Here is a 21677-nt window from a genome sequence, read left to right on the forward strand (position 1 = left end):
CAGGTTTATTGTTAGGGATGGCTCAGGTTTATAGTTAGGGCTGGCTCAGGTTTATTGTTAGGACTGGCTCAGGTTTATAGTTAGGGCTGGCTCAGGTTTATAGTTAGGGCTGGTTCAGGTTTATAGTTAGGACTGGCTCCGGTTTATAGTTAGGGCTGGCTCAGGTTTATTGTTAGGGATGGCTCAGGTTTATAGTTAGGGCTGGTTCAGGTTTATAGTTAGGGCTGGCTCAGGTTTATAGTTAGGGCTGGCTCAGGTTTATAGTTAGGGCTGGTTCAGGTTTATAGTTAGGACTGGCTCAGGTTTATAGTTAGGGCTGGTTCAGGTTTATTGTTAGGGCTGGCTCAGGTTTATAGTTAGGGCTGGTTCAGGTTTATTGTTAGGGATGGCTCAGGTTTATAGTTCGGGCTGGTTCAGGTTTATAGTTAGGACTGGCTCAGGTTTATAGTTAGGGCTGGCTCAGGTTTATAGTTAGGGCTGGCTCAGGTTTATAGTTAGGGCTGGTTCAGGTTTATAGTTAGGACTGGCTCAGGTTTATAGTTAGGGCTGGTTCAGGTTTATTGTTAGGGCTGGCTCAGGTTTATAGTTAGGGCTGGTTCAGGTTTATTGTTAGGGATGGCTCAGGTTTATAGTTCGGGCTGGTTCAGGTTTATAGTTAGGACTGGCTCAGGTTTATAGTTAGGGCTGGCTCAGGTTTATAGTTAGGGCTGGCTCAGGTTTATAGTTAGGACTGGCTCAGGTTTATAGTTAGGGCTGGCTCAGGTTTATAGTTAGGGCTGGCTCAGGTTTATAGTTAGGGCTGGCTCAGGTTTATAGTTAGGGCTGGCTCAGGTTTATAGTTAGGGATGGCTCAGGTTTATAGTTAGGGCTAGCTCAGGTTTATAGTTAGGGCTGGTTCAGGTTTATAGTTAGGACTGGCTCAGGTTTATAGTTAGGGCTGGTTCAGGTTTATAGTTAGGGCTGGCTCAGGTTTATTGTTAGGGATGGCTCAGGTTTATTGTTAGGGATGGCTCAGGTTTATAGTTAGGGCTGGTTCGGGTTTATAGTTAGGACTGGCTCAGATTTATAGTTAGGCCTGGCTCAGGTTTATTGTTAGGGATGGCTCGGGTTTATAGTTAGGGCTGGTTCGGGTTTATAGTTAGGGCTGGCTCGGGTTTATAGTTAGGGCTGGTTCAGGTTTATAGTTAGGACTGGCTCAGGTTTATAGTTAGGGCTGGTTCAGGTTTATAGTTAGGGCTGGCTCAGGTTTATAGTTAGGGCTGGCTCAGGTTTATAGTTAGGGCTGGCTCAGGTTTATAGTTAGGGCTGGCTCAGGTTTATAGTTAGGACTGGCTCAGGTTTATAGTTAGGGCTGGCTCAGGTTTATAGTTAGGACTGGCTCAGGTTTATAGTTAGGGCTGGCTCATGTTTATAGTTAGGACTGGCTCAGGTTTGCCTTGGACCAGCCCCTAGATAAGCTGCTATAGGCCTAGACTGCCGGGGGACTTCCTAGGATACACTGAGCTATTCTCTCCTCTTCTTCATCTCCTTCTATATCAATTCATGTCCCATTAATGCTCATTACTGACTTTGCTTCTTCACCAGAGTCTCTGTGCTTTCTCACCTCTGTTTCTGTGGATCCTGGTTATACCTGGACCCTGCTGGCCTACTGCCGTGGTTCTGTCATTAGGGGTGGGAATCACCAGAGGTCCCACGATACGATATGATCACGATACTGCGATATGATCACGATACTGCGATATTCTGAGTATTGCGATAACAATATTGCGATTTATTACTTTTTTCAACTTCAAATGATGTCCCCAAAGGAAAACGGTGTCAACATGTTTTATCTAATCAGATAAAGTTTTCAGTCTGTTCATCTCACTTCAATCGTTTTTATTGCAGCAGAATAGGATTGTCAAGCAGACAGACTGACCAACAATGTCACAAATGTTGCACCTGACAAACTGAACTGTTTGTATTACTACATAGTCCAACTTAACGAAATGCAAACGTGTCTATAACTTATACAAGTAGGATATAAGAGTTATATAACTCGGTATAAGTTGTGGTGCGTGGATGTCAAGGCAGAGAGCCAGTTATGCGCTGCACTCTCCCCATGAGCCGGCTACTGTCGGCAGACTCTAAGCACATTATACATCATTAAAACTACTGATTTGTTTTAGTCAATTCAAATACAATCTTTTATTTCTTTATCATTTTAATTGTTTTTATGAAGAAAAAAAACGCTATAAATTACTATAACAAAGTAAAAGTACAACATTTAGTATTTTTGATGGTTTATTGACTTCAGAGCGTTGACATGATTTTTGGGACGGTGACAAAAAATAATATCCTTGTAGACTAGCTGCTGTAAAACAACAAAGAGAACAGTAACTGTTAATATGGATCATTAATTGTCAAAAATTTGTATTGGTGGCAAAACAATGTGATCATATATCTAAAAGTTATATTTCCTGCCTTGTTTCTTTCGTGCTGATCTGGACCGTGACTGATATGATCCGTTGCTCCACTAGTCGACTGCTTCTGGTAGTATTTTTCCATCCATCGTCTGTAACCTCTTATCCTAGTCTGGACTGCGTGGGGGGCGGAGACGAAAGCAGGGTTCACCCTGGACAGGGATCCAGACTCTGGCAGGACTGAGACAGACATTCACACTCACATTCACGCAACCAAACATGTCTTGACATTGTGGGGGAATCTCCATCGCCCAGATAGAAGCCACTGACGCCGACACGGGGAGAACATGTAAACTCCACACAGGAGGGCCTTCCTGTGAGGTGACTGTGCTAGCCACAGCACCAGCGTGCCAACGAGATGGAATGCAGGGTAACGTAAAACTGAAAAGCACACAAACACCAGAGATGATATTTCTCATGACAGTTCCATTGAAAGAGCCACTTTGCTCAAATACAACTGAATGAAACATACCAGTTTGTTATGTCTACAGTTGCTTTACACAATCTGTTCATGAGTGTCCCGCTGACAATAAACAATAGTCTGCAGCTCTAAACTGTTTTACTTTACCACAGTGTTGGTTCACCACACAAGCAGTAGTTACTGTATATCTACAGTATATTCTCATGCATTTAATGTGTTATAACTCTGTTCATTATGTACACATGACATCTATCACACTTCCGTCCATCCTGATAGAGGGATCCCTCCCTAAGGTTTCATCCTCTCTTCTCTCTGTTAAAGGGTTTTTTGGGGGAGTTTTTCCTGTTGTGATGCGAGGGTCCTGGGACAGGATGTCACATGTGTACAGATTGTAAAGCCCTCTGAGGCTAATTTGTAATTTGGGGCTTTACAAAAATAAATAGAATTAAAATAATGGCGCTAAATCAAAATGAGTCAGGGGATCACCAAAATCAGCAGGATTCATCCACTGAGGACCATGACTGATGTGATTCATTCTACAGTTTAAACATAATTAAATGTATTTAACTCACGCTTTTATCAATGCAAAGCAACTTACAATAAGTTTAGTCGACCATGTGGGTACAGCCCAAAACAAAAAGGGCAGAATCAAGAATCAACTTCATCAAATATGCTGATCTACTATTTCAAGTGCTACATTTAAAGACAAGAGGTAGAGATTGTATTGTTCTCATTTCTTATGACTAGAACCCTTGGCTAAAATATTGCAATTCCAACTGAATGGTAGACACTTCACATTGGCTGATGGACCACTTTACACAGTACCAATATGGATATTAAAAGGTGCAATATATGGGATTTGGAGGAGCAATATTGCAGCAAACAACTAACTATGTAAAGATATAGTGTAGTAATGTGCTTTGTATACACAGCCATGCATGCTTTCAGTGCATGTCAGCGTGCCCCACTGGCTAGCTTACAGCGGTCGCGAAGCAATGCGCTCATAAGGCGGCCGGTCAGACGCTCCAACCCTCCGGTTCCCCCTCCGGTAAACACCGTTGGCCCTGTCAGCACGTTTGCACTGTTAGCAATGTTAGCACCGTTAGCTGCTAGCCGCTGGCTCAGCTGTCGCCGTGTTGAGAGGAAATAGATATTCTCCCAATCTTGTATGTAGCACTTTTTTGAGGAACAGCTCCATGGTAACGCCACTATTCTGAGCTCTGAATATTTGTTCCGGTATGTGTATTGTATGTATATTAAGTGGTGACTCGTAGTGCTATCTGGCCACCATTTCAGTCTTTTACAAGTAAGTAGTGTAACCTAAGACTGCTGATGCGTTACACTACACCAGGGGTGTCAAACTCATTCCACTCTGGGCCACATCAGCATCACGGTCGCCCTCAAAGGGCCGGTTGTAACTGTAAGACTGTATAACTAACGTCTCCCTAACATATTGTTAAATAACTCTCTGCATTTGATTATTGTTTATTCAAGTGTAAACATATTGTACATGCAGTTATATAAATGAAAAATGATATTTAAACACATTTCTGTTATTGTAACATAAATCATTTTAATTGAGGGTTAAGAAACCCACATGACTCTGTCAAAGATCAAACTATTAAAGAAAATAACAAAGACAAATATCAAACACAAGTTATGACATTAACGTTGTTCAAAGCTGTTTGTGTCACCTCTCTGCATCACTAATGTTCCTCCCTGTCGTCGTCCTGTGCATGGCAGCTACATCCAAGAGCTGCTCACTGAGAGTCAGGTCTGATGAACACGGATAGATGATGTATCCGTGTTGTCTGTGCTTTCATCAACAGTTCATTAGAAACACAAGTACCTGCTCGTCTCTTAGCTAGCTGTGTTGTTAGATTGCTGCTAGTTCATCAACTCGGTCTGCGATGGTGTTTCTTCACAAACTGACATTTGTAAAACTCTGTATCTGGTCGGAGCTCTGCTCACATACCTTCAGCATGCACTGGGCTGTAGCTGTGTAGATATATTCTGCTGTGATTGCAGTCTGCCTTTTAATTCTTGGACAATTTGATGTTTTTCTTGGAGGCTAAATTTAGCTCCGTGTTTGGTGTCAAAATGCCGACGTGAATTATATTCCTTCATCACCGACACGCCTCATAACACAGAAGACAGACACGTTGTTCTCCTTGAAGCACAAACATGTGTTCACTTTCCCATCTTTCATTATATTTTCTTCCCTCTGCATCAATTTTTCTCTTCGTGGACATTTTGGGATTATTTGTCGATCTTTTTCAATCGTTGGAAAACCTCTTTACGGGCTGTTGCCTCTCCTGTCCACCTGTTGTGATCGTTTTAATGTCGGTACACAGACAACTTTCTATCTCATAATTTCGACCATGAGGATACTTTTATTTTCAAGTCTAACTTTTAATTATTTTTCCAAAAAAAAAAAGAAAAATCTTTTTTTTGGCTGGCGAATTCGCGGGCCACATAAAATGACGTGGCGGGCCGGATTCGGCCCGCGGGCCTTGAGTTTGACACATGTGCACTACACTATATTATTCACAATTAATTGAAATTAGATAATGCATGGCTGTGGGGAACAGAATATGTACAGCATCACACTCCTTTTCTCTTCTTCTTCTTGTAATTTGTGTAGACCAGTCCTGCATCCTTCCCTTCAGTAGAGGTTCACTGAACTTGCTATACTTCTGCTCTTGTTGCAGTGAAGATTAGACCAAACTCTTCCTCCTCTACAGCACAAATCAGCTCAGCATAGCGTCTGAGCGGTGAGAGGGGGGGGGGGATCCTTTCACATTTCACAGCTGATAGCAGGAGTGAGCAAGCACAGAGAGCGAGAGAGAAAGCCCAAATGTGGGCCTGTTCCACAATGCGTCAGGACTGCAACAGCAACACACAGCGCAGTCACGACACAACAGGGGTGGGGGGGGGGGGGGCATCCAGGAAATTACGCGTAGCCGTTCAGCTTCAGTCACCCCGCGCAGTTGGAATCCACAAGAGACACAGGTCACGGCATGGGCCCTCGGTGCTTTATAGCTCGCTATTTTTTTTTTTTTTTTTCAAATGACAAAAGGCGTTTCCAGTAGCGGCGCGGCAGAACGTGACGTTCAGTCAATGTTCAAGAGACGGGTAACCGATGGAGATGTAATTGGAAAGGCTGCGTCAAATGAGCCAGTAAAACACTCTCATAGGGCAATCATCAGGGGTCTCCTGCAGGGGCTGGCACCCTTGACATTGGGGAATACATTAAAGGAGCCTCTCTCACGATGTGACCTTTCTTTGAGAGGCTTAAACCTCTTTGTCTTTTAGGTGGAATTCTTCAAAACGTCTTCACTCACGAAGCAGGACACCCAACAGTAACTGAAATATACTTTATTCCTTGAGAGAGAAAAAACTGTTCAGTGATGTGTCTAACATCTGGAATACACCAGAATACATGAAGCCCCAAGAGCGCGCAGGCAGGAACACAAGTAATAGGATTAACTGTCAGCGCTTTGAAAAGCAATCTATGTAACGCTAATATTCAATTTCCTGCCCTGTAAATCAAAATTGCGCGATTGCACAACATCTGCCCAGCGAGGACACTTCCCTCAGTTCATTCATCCACCGCCAGCCATTCAGGAAACGCTCGACTCGTGATGGCGTTTTCTATTCAGTCGCAGCACAAAACACGATTAACTGCTAATCCTGGACGAACACACAGGAACTATTTAAGGGACACCCAGACATTCGGGTGTTTCTTTTGCAGAAACATGGAACATTTAAATAAAAACGGCTCAGTGGGACAGTCAAACAATCATTGACAGGGAGCCGGTTGAGCAGACTCAAATCTGACCTTCCTTTTACTGCAGTAAAGAATGTCCACTCGTCCACAAGACGCTCTGGCTTCCTCCCGAATAACTTTACTCCTCGCGCCCTCTCATGTCGTCTCCTTATCTAAATAAAGCAGAGGAGATGCAGCAGCAGGTCCCAGTGTGTAAACAAAAAGCACCCCCAACCATTATCTCCTTTAGCTTCACTAAAACACACTGCAGCAGCCGTGTCCCTGGAGTATTGTCTTGATAAATACGATCATGTGTCCAGAATAAAAACACTGTCCAGGTTCAGTCGCTTCCAGGTCCGTAGAGGTCCTTCAACATGTACGGCCCCTCCAACTCGTAGCCCAGCTTCCTGTAATAGTTCCTTGTTCCTACGCCTGTGAAAAAAACAAAGACACCAGAGAAGAAGACAAGGAGAAGTGAAACAGCCACCAGTGGAAGAAACACTGCAGATTCACATTAAACATGCATTGATCCTTGTGGAGACTTCAGCAAAGTATACAGATGTGACTGTATTTTCTTAATGAATCCTTAATTTATTTTCATGTCATTCACAATCTTGTTCGGCCATTTAAACTGTAAGATGCAGGCTGAATTATGACGGGCTGGGATCACGTGGACAGCCTCACCAAACAACGCATTTCCTCATGATTCATGCCTCCATCATCATTGTACTAATTATCTGCCCGCACCATCTGCAGCTTCATTCCACCATCCAGACAAGGATTGTCTGTGGAGAGGATAAACGATGCACCCCCGTGCCATTTATGTTCTTACCTGAGATAACGGCCATTTTGCTGGAGCCGTGTTCATCTCTGGCAATCCTCTCTGCCTCCTCCATCAGCATCATGCCAAAACCCTGACGCAGGAAGGAAGGAGAAAGGAACAGATGAGGAGACTTTGGATATTTTACAAACGTTTGAGCTGCTTGTGCCTTATTTTGTGGTGAATCAGGCGGGGGTGTTTGGGTGTCTACTCCAGTGCCCGTGTACCTGGTGCTGGAACTTGCTGGGGTCCCGGCTGCTGACGGGGACGACGCTGCCGTAAACGTGCAGCTCACGGACGATGGACACGCCCCCTTTAAGCTCCTGGCGGAAGGACTGCGGTGAGCAGCGGCGCAGGCGCAGCAGGCCAATCAGGATGTCCTGCTCCGGGTCCTCGTAGGAGAGGAAGGTCTCCCAGCCGCCGTTGGCCATGTAGTCCCTCCGCACCAGCTCCACCTGGACACACACACACTCATCTTTGTTAGGGAATGGAGCGGTTGTGCAGCAAACACACAGCATTTGGTAAATGTAAGCCTTCTTTTATGATCAGTGTGTTGAGCAATACGACTGCCTCTCCAGGATGCTGTCCGTTACCTGGTACGGTCTGATTTTGTGGTGGATCTCCTGAATGCCCACCTCTCGTGTTCTCACGTCTCGACACTGCACACACAGAAACGTTCAAATGGGTGAAACCAGCACGGACACTCAAAATCTAACTCTATTTATGCTGGTCATTTTTCAGCAAAAGCCATTCAGGGGATTTACATTCTGTTAACACCTCTCAGAGCAGTAGTTTTTCATTGGTAGTGGCGGGGTCCGCCATTCCTGCCTTCCAAATTGCCTCCACATGCATGACAGATTCACCGGAAATGATGTGACATGCAGTCTTCCAATGTTTTATAATTGGATCTCATTTACTCGCATTCACACTCTTTGTTGACCCAACATCTCCTACTGCCACTCCTTCACATTAAAAGCATTCAACTGGAAGAAAAACACTTTCATTGTGAAGGAGTAAAAAATGCGTGCAGCAACCATGGCGACGGTCATTTTAACCGTTTTTTCCCTCCATCTAACTCCTCAGCAACGTTGCTGGTGGCAACAGATGAGTGACTGATGTCTCTATTGGAACAACGTGAGTTTGTTTGGCTGCACTGACAACAGAAACACCAGTTGCTCTTCTGTTGTATTTCAGATGTGAATGTAGCTGCTCACGGAGTCTTTGCTGCCCTCAGAATTCTGGAAAACTGTAGTTTTTAAACCGAACTTGCCGTTGCCATTAGAATCAACCGGGGTTGACATCGTAAAGACTATTAGGCCTCGGCCTCCTCACGGAAAACCGACATTCTCAAAGCTCCACAAAGTTCTCCGCCCATTTGGTTAGAAAACGTTGGAGGAGCACGTGAAGGCGAATACCCGCAACAAGGACCCCAATGTGAAGGGATGTATCTGATGGTGTGACGTCACTGTGGCCACGGCAAGTGAAATGACGCTTTACTTTAAAAGCTTTCAGTTCATGGATGGACGACAATACCCTGACATGAAAGTGAAACCATGGCAAAATAGACCAGAAGTCTGGTCTGTAGAAACAAACAGACTCGGCCTGTAAAAAGACATTTTGCAAGTGATCATGAATTCATTAATAATTGGATAACAAAGTATAAAGTTTTACCAGTGGGGGTGGTGGGAAAAAGAGCAGAAGTTGCCACTGATCTTTGTGTGGTCTTATTTCAGCCTGATGGTCAATACGCGCCCTGCTTGTTTCTAACAGAACTCTGTACCCCATAGGCGTTTTCTGATGAGCAGTCTTTTTTTGTGATGGGAGTTGGTACGGGGTCCTCTGCTCCATGCGCTGTGCTGGTTGGTTAGGTGCACCCCTCCCTGCTGATTTTCAGGCTGAACTCCTAAAGTTGTCATCTACTTTCTACTTTCCAACATAAAGTCAATAAATGTCGTGGCAGAGAGGGTGCTCCAATTCCACGCTCCAACAATTTGAAACACTGCTTAACTCTGTCGTCTTACTCGATCAGATGTAAATGAATCTGACAGTCAAAGTTCTACAGTACCCGTTTGGATCGCGTCCCAGCTGGATAAGTCGATAGTTTATTGGCTTCCTCACTCAAAAGCGAGCTGACGCAGAGTCTTAGTTCGAGTCTCACCTCAGTGCCCATGTCTTTCATCCGGGCCAGGGCCAACTCTCTCAGGTTGCCGTGCTCCACTCCGGAGCTCACCAGCGGCATGGGGATGTCCCTGATAGGAGGTACAAGAGCAAGGAAAAGACAAGAGGATACATAAGATGATGGAAGAACAGTTTTGAAATTCTATGTTACAAATGCAACCACACAAACATAAATATATCCCTGAGGCTGTATTCACAAAATATCTTAAAGGGAACATCATGCTCATTTTGGGTTTCAACAAGCGCATCTTTACCTACTTTAATGTTCGAAAAACTACATTATTCTCGTAAGTTCTTTCTGAATATACCTGTAATCACTATGTTTGAAACTCTTGGTTTTAGCGCCCGTCTCTTTAAGAGCCCCCTCCCAAAATAAGTCCAGTGTGCTCTGATTGGTCAGTGGTTCCTGGTCTTCCGTATCTGCTCTGTCATCGCAGCGTCACTGCACCCGGGGACTCACTGGTTGTATCAACTACACAGAATTTAGCATCACTTCTACCGGTGACCGTCGTTGTGACGTCACATCCTTACGAACGTCCTGACGGCTTGTTTAAGGCACAATGCCTGAATACGGGCTGTGTGCATTTCTCTGCGGATTGAGTGTCTCCATATTTTCACAGTATATATATATATAAATATAAATATATATATATATATATATATATATATATATATATATATAAATATATATATATAAATATATATATATAAATATATATATATATATATAAATATATATATATAAATATATATATATAAATATATATATATATATATATATATATATATATATATATATATATAAATATATATATATATAAATATATATAAATATATATATATATATAAATATATATAAATATATATATATATAAATATATATAAATATATATATATAAATATATATAAATATATATATATATAAATATATATATATAAATATATATATATATAAATATATATAAATATATATATATAAATATATATAAATATATATATATATATATATATATATATATATATATATATATATATATATATATAGTTTCCCATCTTGGTTTCAGACTACGGAGCCTCTGTGTTCCGCACAACATGATTGGTTGATGCATTTGTTAAAGCTCAGAAAAGTCAGCGTCGCTACAGAAAAAAAACGAGGTTACCTTATTGCCGCGTGATAATTGCATGATGTGCTAAAGAACTTAAAAAACAACCGTTTAACGTGCGTCTCACCTCTGTACCCGGTAGACCCTTGTCCAGGGGGGCACCAGCGCCAGGATGCGTGCCACGAGGTCCACCAGGGCACTGGGCGTGTAGCTCTTGTACCGGCCCGTCTTCCACAGCTCGTACAGGCCCGTACCTCGGATCACCAGCGTCGGGTACAGCTTCAAGCCATCGGGCCTGAACGCTGGGTTCTCGAAAAACTCCTGCAAGAGAACACGTAGATCCATGTGACGCTTTAAAGCCTAAAGCGAATGGCATTTCTCTGGAGACATTACGGCTGAACAAAAAAAATCACAAAGTCACAGTTTCTTTCTCATAACTCTTCTGAAATGGAATTCATGACACAATCTGAAATGAATTTAACACACTGAAGTACTTCAACATGAAGAACAGCAACGCATCCATTTATTTGACATCATCCGTTTTACCACACAGTATGGACCGACATTTAATTTGAGACGTACACCGCTTATTCTTTAAATTGACATGAGGGCGAAAAAGAACGATGAGGAAATGAATGAAGGTGGTTCGAAAAGAAAGCCTGAGTTTTTATCATTCATGGGGAAGAAAAAAAGGTCAATAAAAAAGGCTCCATTTGCAAAGGCACCGCCTCCTAAAACGTGAAGGAGGGCATCCACAGAGCTCGTGTTAAGCAGATATCAACCGCACAACAACGCTGCGTTATTCAATTGCAGGGCCTTTTTCTGAGTCTGGTTTATCACGGCGAAGAGGAATCAGTGTGATTTCCAGTCATCCTCCTCCCCTCTCTGCTCCGCTATCATGATCAGAGCCGTGAAGATCTGGAATCGAGGCGCATTCTCCAAAATAGGCCGCATTATCGGTATCTCATGATCTCTCTCTCCCTCGTCACAGCTCATAATCACACGGGGACATGTCCCACATGGCCCTGCACTAAACCCCTAAAGGGAGGGATCGGGGAGCCAATCTGACAAATTATTCTTCCATACTCAAAAAAAGAAGCGATGAGACACTATTTTGATTCTGCACCTGCTCCATATCAGAGCTCCTTTGGTCAGTGGAGAGGAACCCTGTTAAGGGATGCCTCCCCCGGGACACGGAGCATCTGTATACCGGAGATAAGTGCGGGAGCATCTAAGGCCGGGAGGAAGTTGTAATCGAATTTCTTTATCAGGACAGCCATGACAGACGCGAGGAGGATGCAAAGCTCTCCTGCTGCTGCTCGCTGCTGCTCCTGAAACGGGTCTGTGGTCCCACCGACATTAGGATGTGATCAGAACAACACACGCGAGAAAGATAATGGCTGAAGGAAGAACGCATGCTTGAACGAATGGGATTAATGCAAACAGAAAATAAAATGAAGAGATCCTTCCTATAGCTGGCAACCAGCCCTGAAGAGCTCTGTGTCTGAATGAAATAATTATTACCAATTTCTCATGGTTTTTATATTCGAGTAAACATCCCTCCACTGAAACCTCAGCAGCTATTTGCATCATTTGATTCCCTTTCTTATCAAATTGGGTACGGCAAGCAAACAAAAGCTATGAGCTGGATGTTTTATTCATCCGTCCACTTATTATATTTTCATGCTTAATCCTTTTAAGGGTCATGGGGCAGCTGCAGTCTTAGTGCAGGACGGGCTGCACAATTATAGCCAAAATTATTACCACAGATGAATTGCTCAGTCTTGAGATAAAAACAAATATTCATCGAGATTTTTTGTAGCCATTCAACAAAATAGTTTCATTCTCCTAAAACAGTGAGTGGGATTGAGGTGGCTCTATGTTTTCATTCGTGTTTACATCGCCTGAAACTAAGACTCGTCACGTTTTCGTTAGCTTGGATTCAGCCGTTTACATCGACATAAGGAGCGGGTCCTCTTCACGTAGTCCGCCATGTTGCACACAGGTGGCAACATTCTCACTTGATGAACCAAACACTGGCTCTAGAAAGGGCCTAGTGTCGGCGTGGGGGGGGGACTGAGACGAGAGACGGACGAGGCGACGGGCGAGATGGGGGAGAAGAGAGACCGTCCGACAGCAGAGGAGTGAAAGCGTCGAGTGGAAAGTTACGACTGGAGAGGAGAGAGGAGGAAAAAGATGAAGCGAAAGATAATGGAGACGACAGAAAGGCGTGAGGGGAAAAGAGACAAAAACAAGGAGACAGGAGAGAGAACCCGCTGGACAGACGAGAGACAGCAGAGACAAAGGAAGAAATGAACTTCAGCAGGAGACGTGACAGAGGAAGTGGAACAGGAAAGCAAAGAAAGAGACTCTGTCGGCCAAATACACATTTAATCTGCTTCCTCTCACTGTGCCGACCTGCTGCTGCCCCCACATTACCATCACACACACACACACACACACACACACACACACACACACACACACACACACACACACACACACACACACACACACACACACACACACATTGAGGTAATGGAACAAATCTGCGGTAAGACACAGACTCTCTTCCACGACTTCAATATTTTCTTGTGAAAAGCTTTTGATGCTCAGAAGATTGGAGATGTCCTGAGTGCCTTCATGCCCATCATGAAGATTCCCATTTTCCTGAGTCAGCGTTAACAACACACAAAAATAACCTCGAAAAATAGTGCTTTGCTTTCGCACAACTGAGACTTTTTTAGTTACAGCCCGAGTGAAAGATGATCTTATCGTAGATCAGCATCAGCGTACGTGTACGTACAGTGGTTTTTTTCCCCTCCAGTATTAACAAAATAGGCATTTTGGTTTTGTCCGTAGATAAAACAACAACAATCTGGATGGTCGTCTGTGAGTCGGACGGTCCATCACTTTGGTCCAGACTGAAATATCTTGGATGGATTCCCATCAAATTAATGTATTTATGGTCCCCAGAGGATGAATCCTAAGAACTGTAGTCACTCAAATCACTGCTGTGTCGGAGTATAACCTCTCAGTACGGCTAGCATTGCTGCAGACTCAAGTTGTTATGCTAAGCTAACGTCTGCCGCCTCTATCTTCATACTTAACCTTCTCATCCTATTTCCAGTGAGACAGTGCATCAATTTTTTTCTTTTCCTTCTTTGTGTCACTAATCACTTCACTTCTGTTTTCATCAGTGTAAAAAAGCAAACAAAAGAAGCCAAATGAGCCTCAAACTGAGTCTTCATTTACATCCTACAGTCAGGCGTTGGTCTGGTCCCACACACTCACATTACAGCTGTGTTTCCAATCAGAGCTGTGACGAGAGCCTGCTGCTGAGCCACGACTGACGGGATTCTCCACTGAGTCGCAGTTGAGACCGCGAGTTGGCTGTCGCAGCTCTTCTCTTTTTCTATTTTGAAGACGCTACATGTAGGACTTACTTGTTGCTACACCACTGTGAACTAAGTAGCGGTGACGCACGCTGATGCCGAGCAAAGGAAGGAGATATGATGATTGCTAATGTCACAAACTTAATCATTGACTTGTTGCATGACTTTTATGGTGACAATTTAAGTCTGTAGCCAGGCGGCAACCTCCCTAAAGTCTACCTGAACCGAATTACTCGAGAACTTTCTCGAGCTTAGCCCAATGCTACTGTACGCACAACATGCCTTACGGTTTATTTTGTCTCTTTAGGAGCATAGAGCCACTCTGTTGGCTCAAATCAGGTATTATTCATGAAAGCTTACGATAAACTGCTCCACGTCCCTCTCCATGTCCACGTTGGGCAGGTCTGGCATCATGTGGGCGACCACCTTGAAGCCGGCGTCCTTCGAGAGTTGGAAAGACTCGCATACGGCCCGCACCGTGTGGCCTCTGGAAGAAACAAGGCGGAAGGTAACAGAAAGAAAAGCATCGGACCGGCTGCTGTAATGGGCCACGTCTGCTCTCATTCATTCATTCCTGTGACGTACGGACCTGTTGGTGTCTCGGGCCACGTCTTCATACACACTCTGGACTCCTATCTCCAGCCGGGTGCAGCCGTAGCCCAGCATGTCGCTGAGGTGTCTCTTCAGGCAGTAGTCGGGCCGCGTCTCGATGGTGATCCCCACACACTTGGTGTTACTGCGCTCAGAGTACCTGCATGAGGAAACCGCCTCAGTCATTCCTGTCATCGATTATTTCTGCTCTTAATAGTCTTATAATATGATTCTTGCTTTGATATAATAACCTCTTTATTCTATTTATTTTAGTCCCACTGAGTACGTTGGAGTGTTTCTTATGCTGGGATCATTAAGCAACATCAATTTACAAGCTGGGAGTTTGCACGGCTCATTATCCAGACTCTGGCCCCACATTATGGACACACTAATATGCAATAAAGGAAACACAGGATGGGGAAAAAAGATTATGTTTGCAATGCAAATGTAAAATGAGGCATTAATGAGTGTTTACTCTGTGTCAAAAGCAAGTTCAAGTCTGAGATTGTTCAGTTATTTTGAAGTCCTGAAGGGATCTGGAGTTCTGCTGTGCTTACAGGTTGGTATCAGTATCCAGATAGACATTCAATAGGACGACCAACTTCATGAAGAAATGACAAGTCTTTTTTTTAAATGACATAACAAGAAGAAAACAATGATTGCTCTGATAACAATGGTTGTATGGGTTAGGGTTAGTCATGATAATAGTTGAAAGGTCAACGTTATGAACAGAGTTGAAGCATCGATCTATTGGTTACAGCTACTGCTCACCACCACCCATCACTGCCTGCCATTATAAATACAAATGTATGTTTTCAGGGGCATATTTTTTCACCAACACTTTTACTGGCGAAGAGTCGTCTCCCACATCACTTATTCATTTCAAATGTTTTTTTATAAATTTTGTGTCATTTAGCTGTAAACATAACTAGCTTTGTATACAACCAAAACATGACATCTTTAATTGAGGCAGTACCTCCACGGTCCACCAGTGGTTGAGAACAGCTGGATGAAACGACTGTGTTCACCACATTAACTTCATGAGGTGATAACAGAAAACAGTTCATAAAGGTTTTAATTAATCAATCAGTTCGTGCCGGTTGGACCTCAAGGGGCCGAGGGGCCCCGAGCAGCAGGAGACCACTGTAGCATTAATTGAACAAGCTATCCAACGATTTCCCATGAAGACTTAAGGGAGTTTTTAATGACTAGTAATCCTCACGTTCATCTTCATTTTCAACCAAACTTATGAAGCGAGACTAAAACGAAACATGCATACACATTACGGACGGGAGCACCAATTCATTTTACACATGGGAAACAATGGCATCTGTATATTTGTCTGACTGAGAACACGATATTCTTACAAACGCATTCGTGTCCAATTATCGGGCCGAATAAACTATAGCCCTCCCCATCCCTTCACTGTCTGATCTCTTTATATCACTTCTACACTACGGTACTTTTATCTCACTTCCCCATTACTGTATGATCCTCACACTGATTCCCCAACACTAGGCCAACCGTAACCCTTGCGACCGATCACTGAACGGGTTTTGCCTGCATGCCGTGGGACCAGGACTCCTGGAAGACGTGTGATGCCCACAGAGCAACAGGTCTGCCCATCGCAGCAGTAACAGCAGCAGCCAGATGTGGAAAGTGGCGCTTTAAATATAATCTCAAGACAGATATTTTTCTGAGCTTCATCATGACTCCACTGATCAGTGACTCAACGCCCCCCCCCCAAAGACAACAAACAACAACAGACGCATCTCGTCCCAGCACGCCAGCCGATTGTCATTTTCTCCCCTCCAGCTGCTCCAATGACCATTAGCTCCCCTCATGGCGGCGCATATTCCTCCCGATTCTGTATCTGCCGGCAATAAATGTCCATCTTTTACAGTCTGCTGGCTGATTTACACCAATTACAGGAGTGTGTGCTACAGAGAGGGTGATCAGATTGTGTTGGGTGAATCAATAAAAAGTCTGTTATCTCAGCCGATTATCTCACGGTACCTCGCTGTTGGGATCAGATCGGGAGCGTGGTGACAAAAACGCTCACCCCTGCACACATGCGGAGACATCACAAACATCTCTCACACGCACGTGCGCGCGCACACACACACACACACACACACACACACACACACACACACACACACACACACACACACACACACACACACACACACACACACACACACACACACACACACACACACACACACACACAGGCTGTCCCCAGCCAACCGAACCAAGTTTCCTCCTTCACAAACTGAGCAGCAGCCACCGCAATTACCCCAATCACAGCATCTTAACGAAGGCTGCTGATAGCACACACACACACACACACACACACACACACACGGTGACAAACACATGCAGGAAGAGAACACACTCTCACACACTGGCCTCTCTGGTCTTATCGGACTTGAGAGAATTAAATAGCCCACCCCCGCTGGCAAACAAACAAACAGCCTCGGTCCTGAGGAAAAAGTCATTATTTGGTCAAATGGTCTGTATGACGTCTTTTCGATGAATGGGTATATCTACTTTGTCTTTGAATTGTCTCCAAGTCATCTAAAAAGAAAGTTGCTGCTCATCCATACTGAGCAGCCGCGCGGCTGAATTCATCGGGACTCGGTAAGCGAGCGAGCGATCGATCGGAGGGAACCAAAGAGGACTCATTCAGAGCGGCCTCGCTTATCTTCCTGCTGCATCCTGAGCGGGTTCATTCAGCAGCCTAATCTGTGGAGATGATCCTCACGCCGTGGCTTCCCACATAGTGTCTGGTGTTTAGCTGTGGTAGGTTTGATGGGGGGGGGGGGGGGGGGGGCAAGGGGATGTAAAGCACATCACGGTGGAAAATGTTCAGCGAGATACGGTGCAATCGTTCCCATGTTGCATAGCGCACACAGAAAAGACTGGGAACAAACGGGAGGAAAGGGATGTAGTGCTTATTCTAATTATGGTTGCTGTTTTTTTATTTATGTTAAAAGAAATGTCAACTTCATGATGACAAAGTAGAATTATGGATTGTATGACAGATATTTTTTATAACTAGTTAATTATTTAAGGTAAAAAAATCCTAATATTTTCTGGTTCCATCTTCTCACTGCAAATTCAATATCTTTCAGGTTCGAACTAAATAAATGACAATGTTCGATGCACAATGCAACCTTTAAGTTTCTGTCAATAAAACAGGATGATGTCACAGAGTCTTATGTCAGTGGGAAAGAAATCTCCAGCAGTAGAGGAAAGCTAACTGAATGACTGTGGACGAAATTGTACAAGTGGTGGAAAAGCTCCCTCTGGTGGAGACTACTGTTAAATATTCTCAGATATGCTTATTTGCAGTTGCAATAAGCAACAGCATAAATACAGAATGGGGTTAACCTTTTATTAAGAGGAAGAAGAGGAACACTGTACAAATATCAAAATTGCCAGAAATGTTGCTCCAGAACTGAATCATAGTAACTGACTGCGTCTCATCCATAGATAAAACCTGCAGGTGTGTCACAAGCATGAAACACTGGGGGGGGGGGGGGGGGGGTACCTGACGGCCTCGGCCACATTGTTGGAGGTGTGTCCTGAGAGGGCGTCGTGCAGGTTCCTGATGAAGTAGTCTCTGTACTCCTCGGGCAGAGCCATGAAGGTCCCGCCCATCACGATGAACTCCACCTTGTCCACGCTGTGACCCAGCTGCTTCAGCTGCAGGTCGACACACACACACACGCACACGCACGCACACACACACACTCTCTCTGAGCAACTACAACAGTGCCATTCGGCAATATTGAGACATTTTACGGGCTCTTAATTGGGAGTACATACAGTACAGTAAGATAATGTTCTCTACAATAGTAGTAGTGTACAGAGAGATAAACTGGAAAAATACAGCAATTGCACATCAAGCTGACTTCCAGCTGTCTGAACTCAATGGAAACAGAGGAGGACTGTTGCAAAGTGAGATTTGCAGATTGCGCCGCTGCATTAGACTAATGTGGCCATAAATTTAAACAAGGGCGTAATTAGGGTCGGGTCTTGGCAGGCGGGGGGGCAAAGCCATGACACTCATTACTGTGAACTCGATATATTATCAATGCTCATTTATACACGCGCAAGCATGGACGGTCACTGCACAGAAGCTGATTTGGGGAATTAGTTTCATGGTTTTTAGTTTTAGCACCTTGTGACTAATCTATAAAAGAAGTTCCACAGATAAACGAAACAGGTAGATGTGTCGAGCAACTAGATTATATATATATATATATATATATAAATATTGTTGTGTAAAAGGTAATAGCCAAGCCTGGATTGAAAAGACACTGCAGAGCTACACTGACCTGCTCCACCCGGTGTCTGGTCTGAAGGTAGGGGTCGTAACGTGCTCGGATCGCTCTCATAGACGTTGGCTGTCAGAGAGAGAATCATAAAAAACATGCTAAAAATGAATATCTTAAGTTAAAGTCAAAATTCAACCCAAAACAAAGACTGGATGAAACTACCTTACCTCGTAGCCGGTGTAAGACTGTGTGGAGTACTCGAAGTCTGAGTCCGGTCCACCGGGACAGTAGCTGCCAGAGAACACATTGAGGGATGATTTACAAAAGGGACAGTTCACCTCAAAATACACAAGATACATATCCATCCTCTTACCTGTGGCTGAATGTATCAATCTAGATTGATTGGATGCGAGTTGATGTCTCTATCCAGAAACCATGACACGGTTATTATGATCGTTTCAACGATGGTTGAAAGAAAATAGTCCCTCCATACAACTGCTCACAACAATATCTGTGGATTGTCTTGAGTAAACGGCTCATGATTTGTGGAAAGAGACACTACTCTTCACTTCTTCAAATGGAATTATTTTTGTAGTGCTTTGAGCGGCACAAGCCGAGTGCCATAGAGTGTCATTATATTGTAGAGGAGACATCTATACGGCCGATATCTCCAACTCACACCAAAACTATTGATACTGATAGATAGCACTACAGGTAAGAAGGGAAATATGGATTTTGGGTTGAACTGTCTGCTTGGAACAATAAATGAATAAACATGTGATTAAAAACAACAACTAATTGTTCTAAGTGAGCCATAACAACTGGAACCTCTATCGGTGGTTTTATCAACATCTCTTGCAGCCTAAGTTCTTGGACGTGAACTTGTTCAACTGTGAATGAACATAATCATGCTCTGCTAACATCTACAGTGCACAATCTTCAAATTAAGAATAAATAAAAAATGTTCCGCAATAGAATTAAGTAAACCGTAAAAATGTGGGCGAGGAGGACGCCCGTTACTCACACACAGATGTTGCCCGTGAAGCTGATGTGCGGACATCTGTGCGGTTTGCACATCACAGCCACCACCGCGATCTGGAGAGGAGATGCAAAATAAGTCAATCAGACTACACATATTGCAGTGATGTGGCATTGTCTGTGACAGGTTCTTGTATTTCTTTGGCTAGATGCAGCCAATGCCTTTCAGCTGTTTGGTTACAGCCTGACAGAGCCCAGCATTAAACTGCTGACCCCGGGTCAGGGCGCTTTGCAGGCTACTTACCCCGCTGGCAGTGCGGATGGGCTTGGCCTTCAGTTTGGGCACCAGAGCACGGCGGTAGTGTTGTGGAACGGCAGCAATGATGTCGACCAATCGAGGCTGGGCTTCGAGTCCATATTTCGCTGAAGTCTTAGTCTTCACTCTTTTGAAAAGAGAATCATAACACAATAAATATATATATATATAGCATAGTCTAGTGTACATGGTAGTAGGAGAGCATCGTTTTAGTCTTTTGTAATCCTCACGTTAATATGTAAAAGTGCAAGTCCATGAACAGACAGACACTCAAGTACAATTCAAAAGGAGTCAGGCCCAAAGTTCCAATCAATGGGTCACAAACAACAATGCTTCCTTATCATAACTCTTCCTGGCACTTTAGATTTAAGGGCTCTTTCTAAAAAAGACAATGACACATCAATTACATTGTTAATTAAACAGTTGCATTGTCATACTGCCAGGAAAAAAAAAAGAATTGCTGTCAAAAGTAAAAACAATAATGACTGACGGTTGCTTTCTAAAGCTGATGTCAGCCTTTACACAGGCCCTGTTTCATACTCTTCAGCACTGCGACTTAAATCACAGGGAAGTGAATGATTTCATAAATATGTAAAAGAAACACACATTCTAAATCTACTGTAATCTGTACACATCCAGACTGCTTGCAGAGCTCTGTAATAAAAGGCGTATGTGGTGTGCAGTGTACTTCTGATCACTGTGTGTCACTCTGGGGAGGACTTACTTGTTGAGATTGATGTCTTTGCCCTCTTCATGGGCTTCAACCAGCTGATTGATAACATCAGCAATGGTCATCATCATCAGCTCAGCTCGGCTGAGATCACCTATCAAAGATAATCAACATCGTGTGACCACAATGTCTTTAGTGTTTCCATGCAGATACGAAACGCGGAATCTACAAGCTTCGGGTATAGCTAGTGTTAGCTCTTACAGTTTGTAAAACCCGTTCTCAGTAACTGGATGAATTCAGGCTTAAGCACGAAGGATTTTCAAAAGATGTACGACTCGTTTTTAAGACTAAATGTTCAAGTTGTATCGCTGTCATCGTGTTGTGAGACTTGGAAAGACAAGTTAGCACTAGCAACAAGCTAAAGCCAGCCAGACCGGTTTAGGAAGTCATTTCAGATCATTTTAACACATTGTAACACGCTCACTCTTTTTCTTTGGCTTTCCCATTTCTTCCTTTAGTCACACAGTCAAACTTCCAACGGATAGATGCTGGTTTGCAGGATTACAACTGTTTTTATCCAGTGGGGTCTGTCATAAATAGTAAACAACTCCACGTTGCGTCTACACACGGCTTCTGTCGTAAGGCAGTCGACACTGTCGTAAAATTACGTAAAACACGCTTCTCAACG

General features: G+C 43.6%; 1 protein-coding gene across 1 annotated transcript; it reads right to left on the reverse strand.

The window, feature by feature from the left end:
- Window positions 1-6246: 6246 nt before the first annotated feature.
- elp3 (elongator acetyltransferase complex subunit 3) lies at window positions 6247-21607 on the reverse strand. The gene is made up of 15 exons (XM_079291458.1): window positions 21474-21607; window positions 21044-21143; window positions 20308-20446; window positions 20050-20120; window positions 19253-19316; window positions 19086-19154; window positions 18296-18450; window positions 14738-14899; window positions 14509-14635; window positions 10881-11074; window positions 9631-9721; window positions 8066-8131; window positions 7700-7927; window positions 7485-7566; window positions 6247-7084 (listed from the first exon to the last, which is right to left on the reverse strand). The coding sequence occupies exons 1-15, from the start codon at window positions 21493-21495 to the stop codon at window positions 6993-6995; spliced, it is 1662 nt and encodes a 553-aa protein (XP_079147584.1). The 5' UTR covers window positions 21496-21607; the 3' UTR covers window positions 6247-6992.
- Window positions 21608-21677: the final 70 nt, after the last annotated feature.

This window comes from Melanostigma gelatinosum, assembly GCF_949748355.1.
Source record: "Melanostigma gelatinosum genome assembly, chromosome: 19".
In the NCBI taxonomy this organism is placed as follows: domain Eukaryota; kingdom Metazoa; phylum Chordata; class Actinopteri; order Perciformes; family Zoarcidae; genus Melanostigma; species Melanostigma gelatinosum.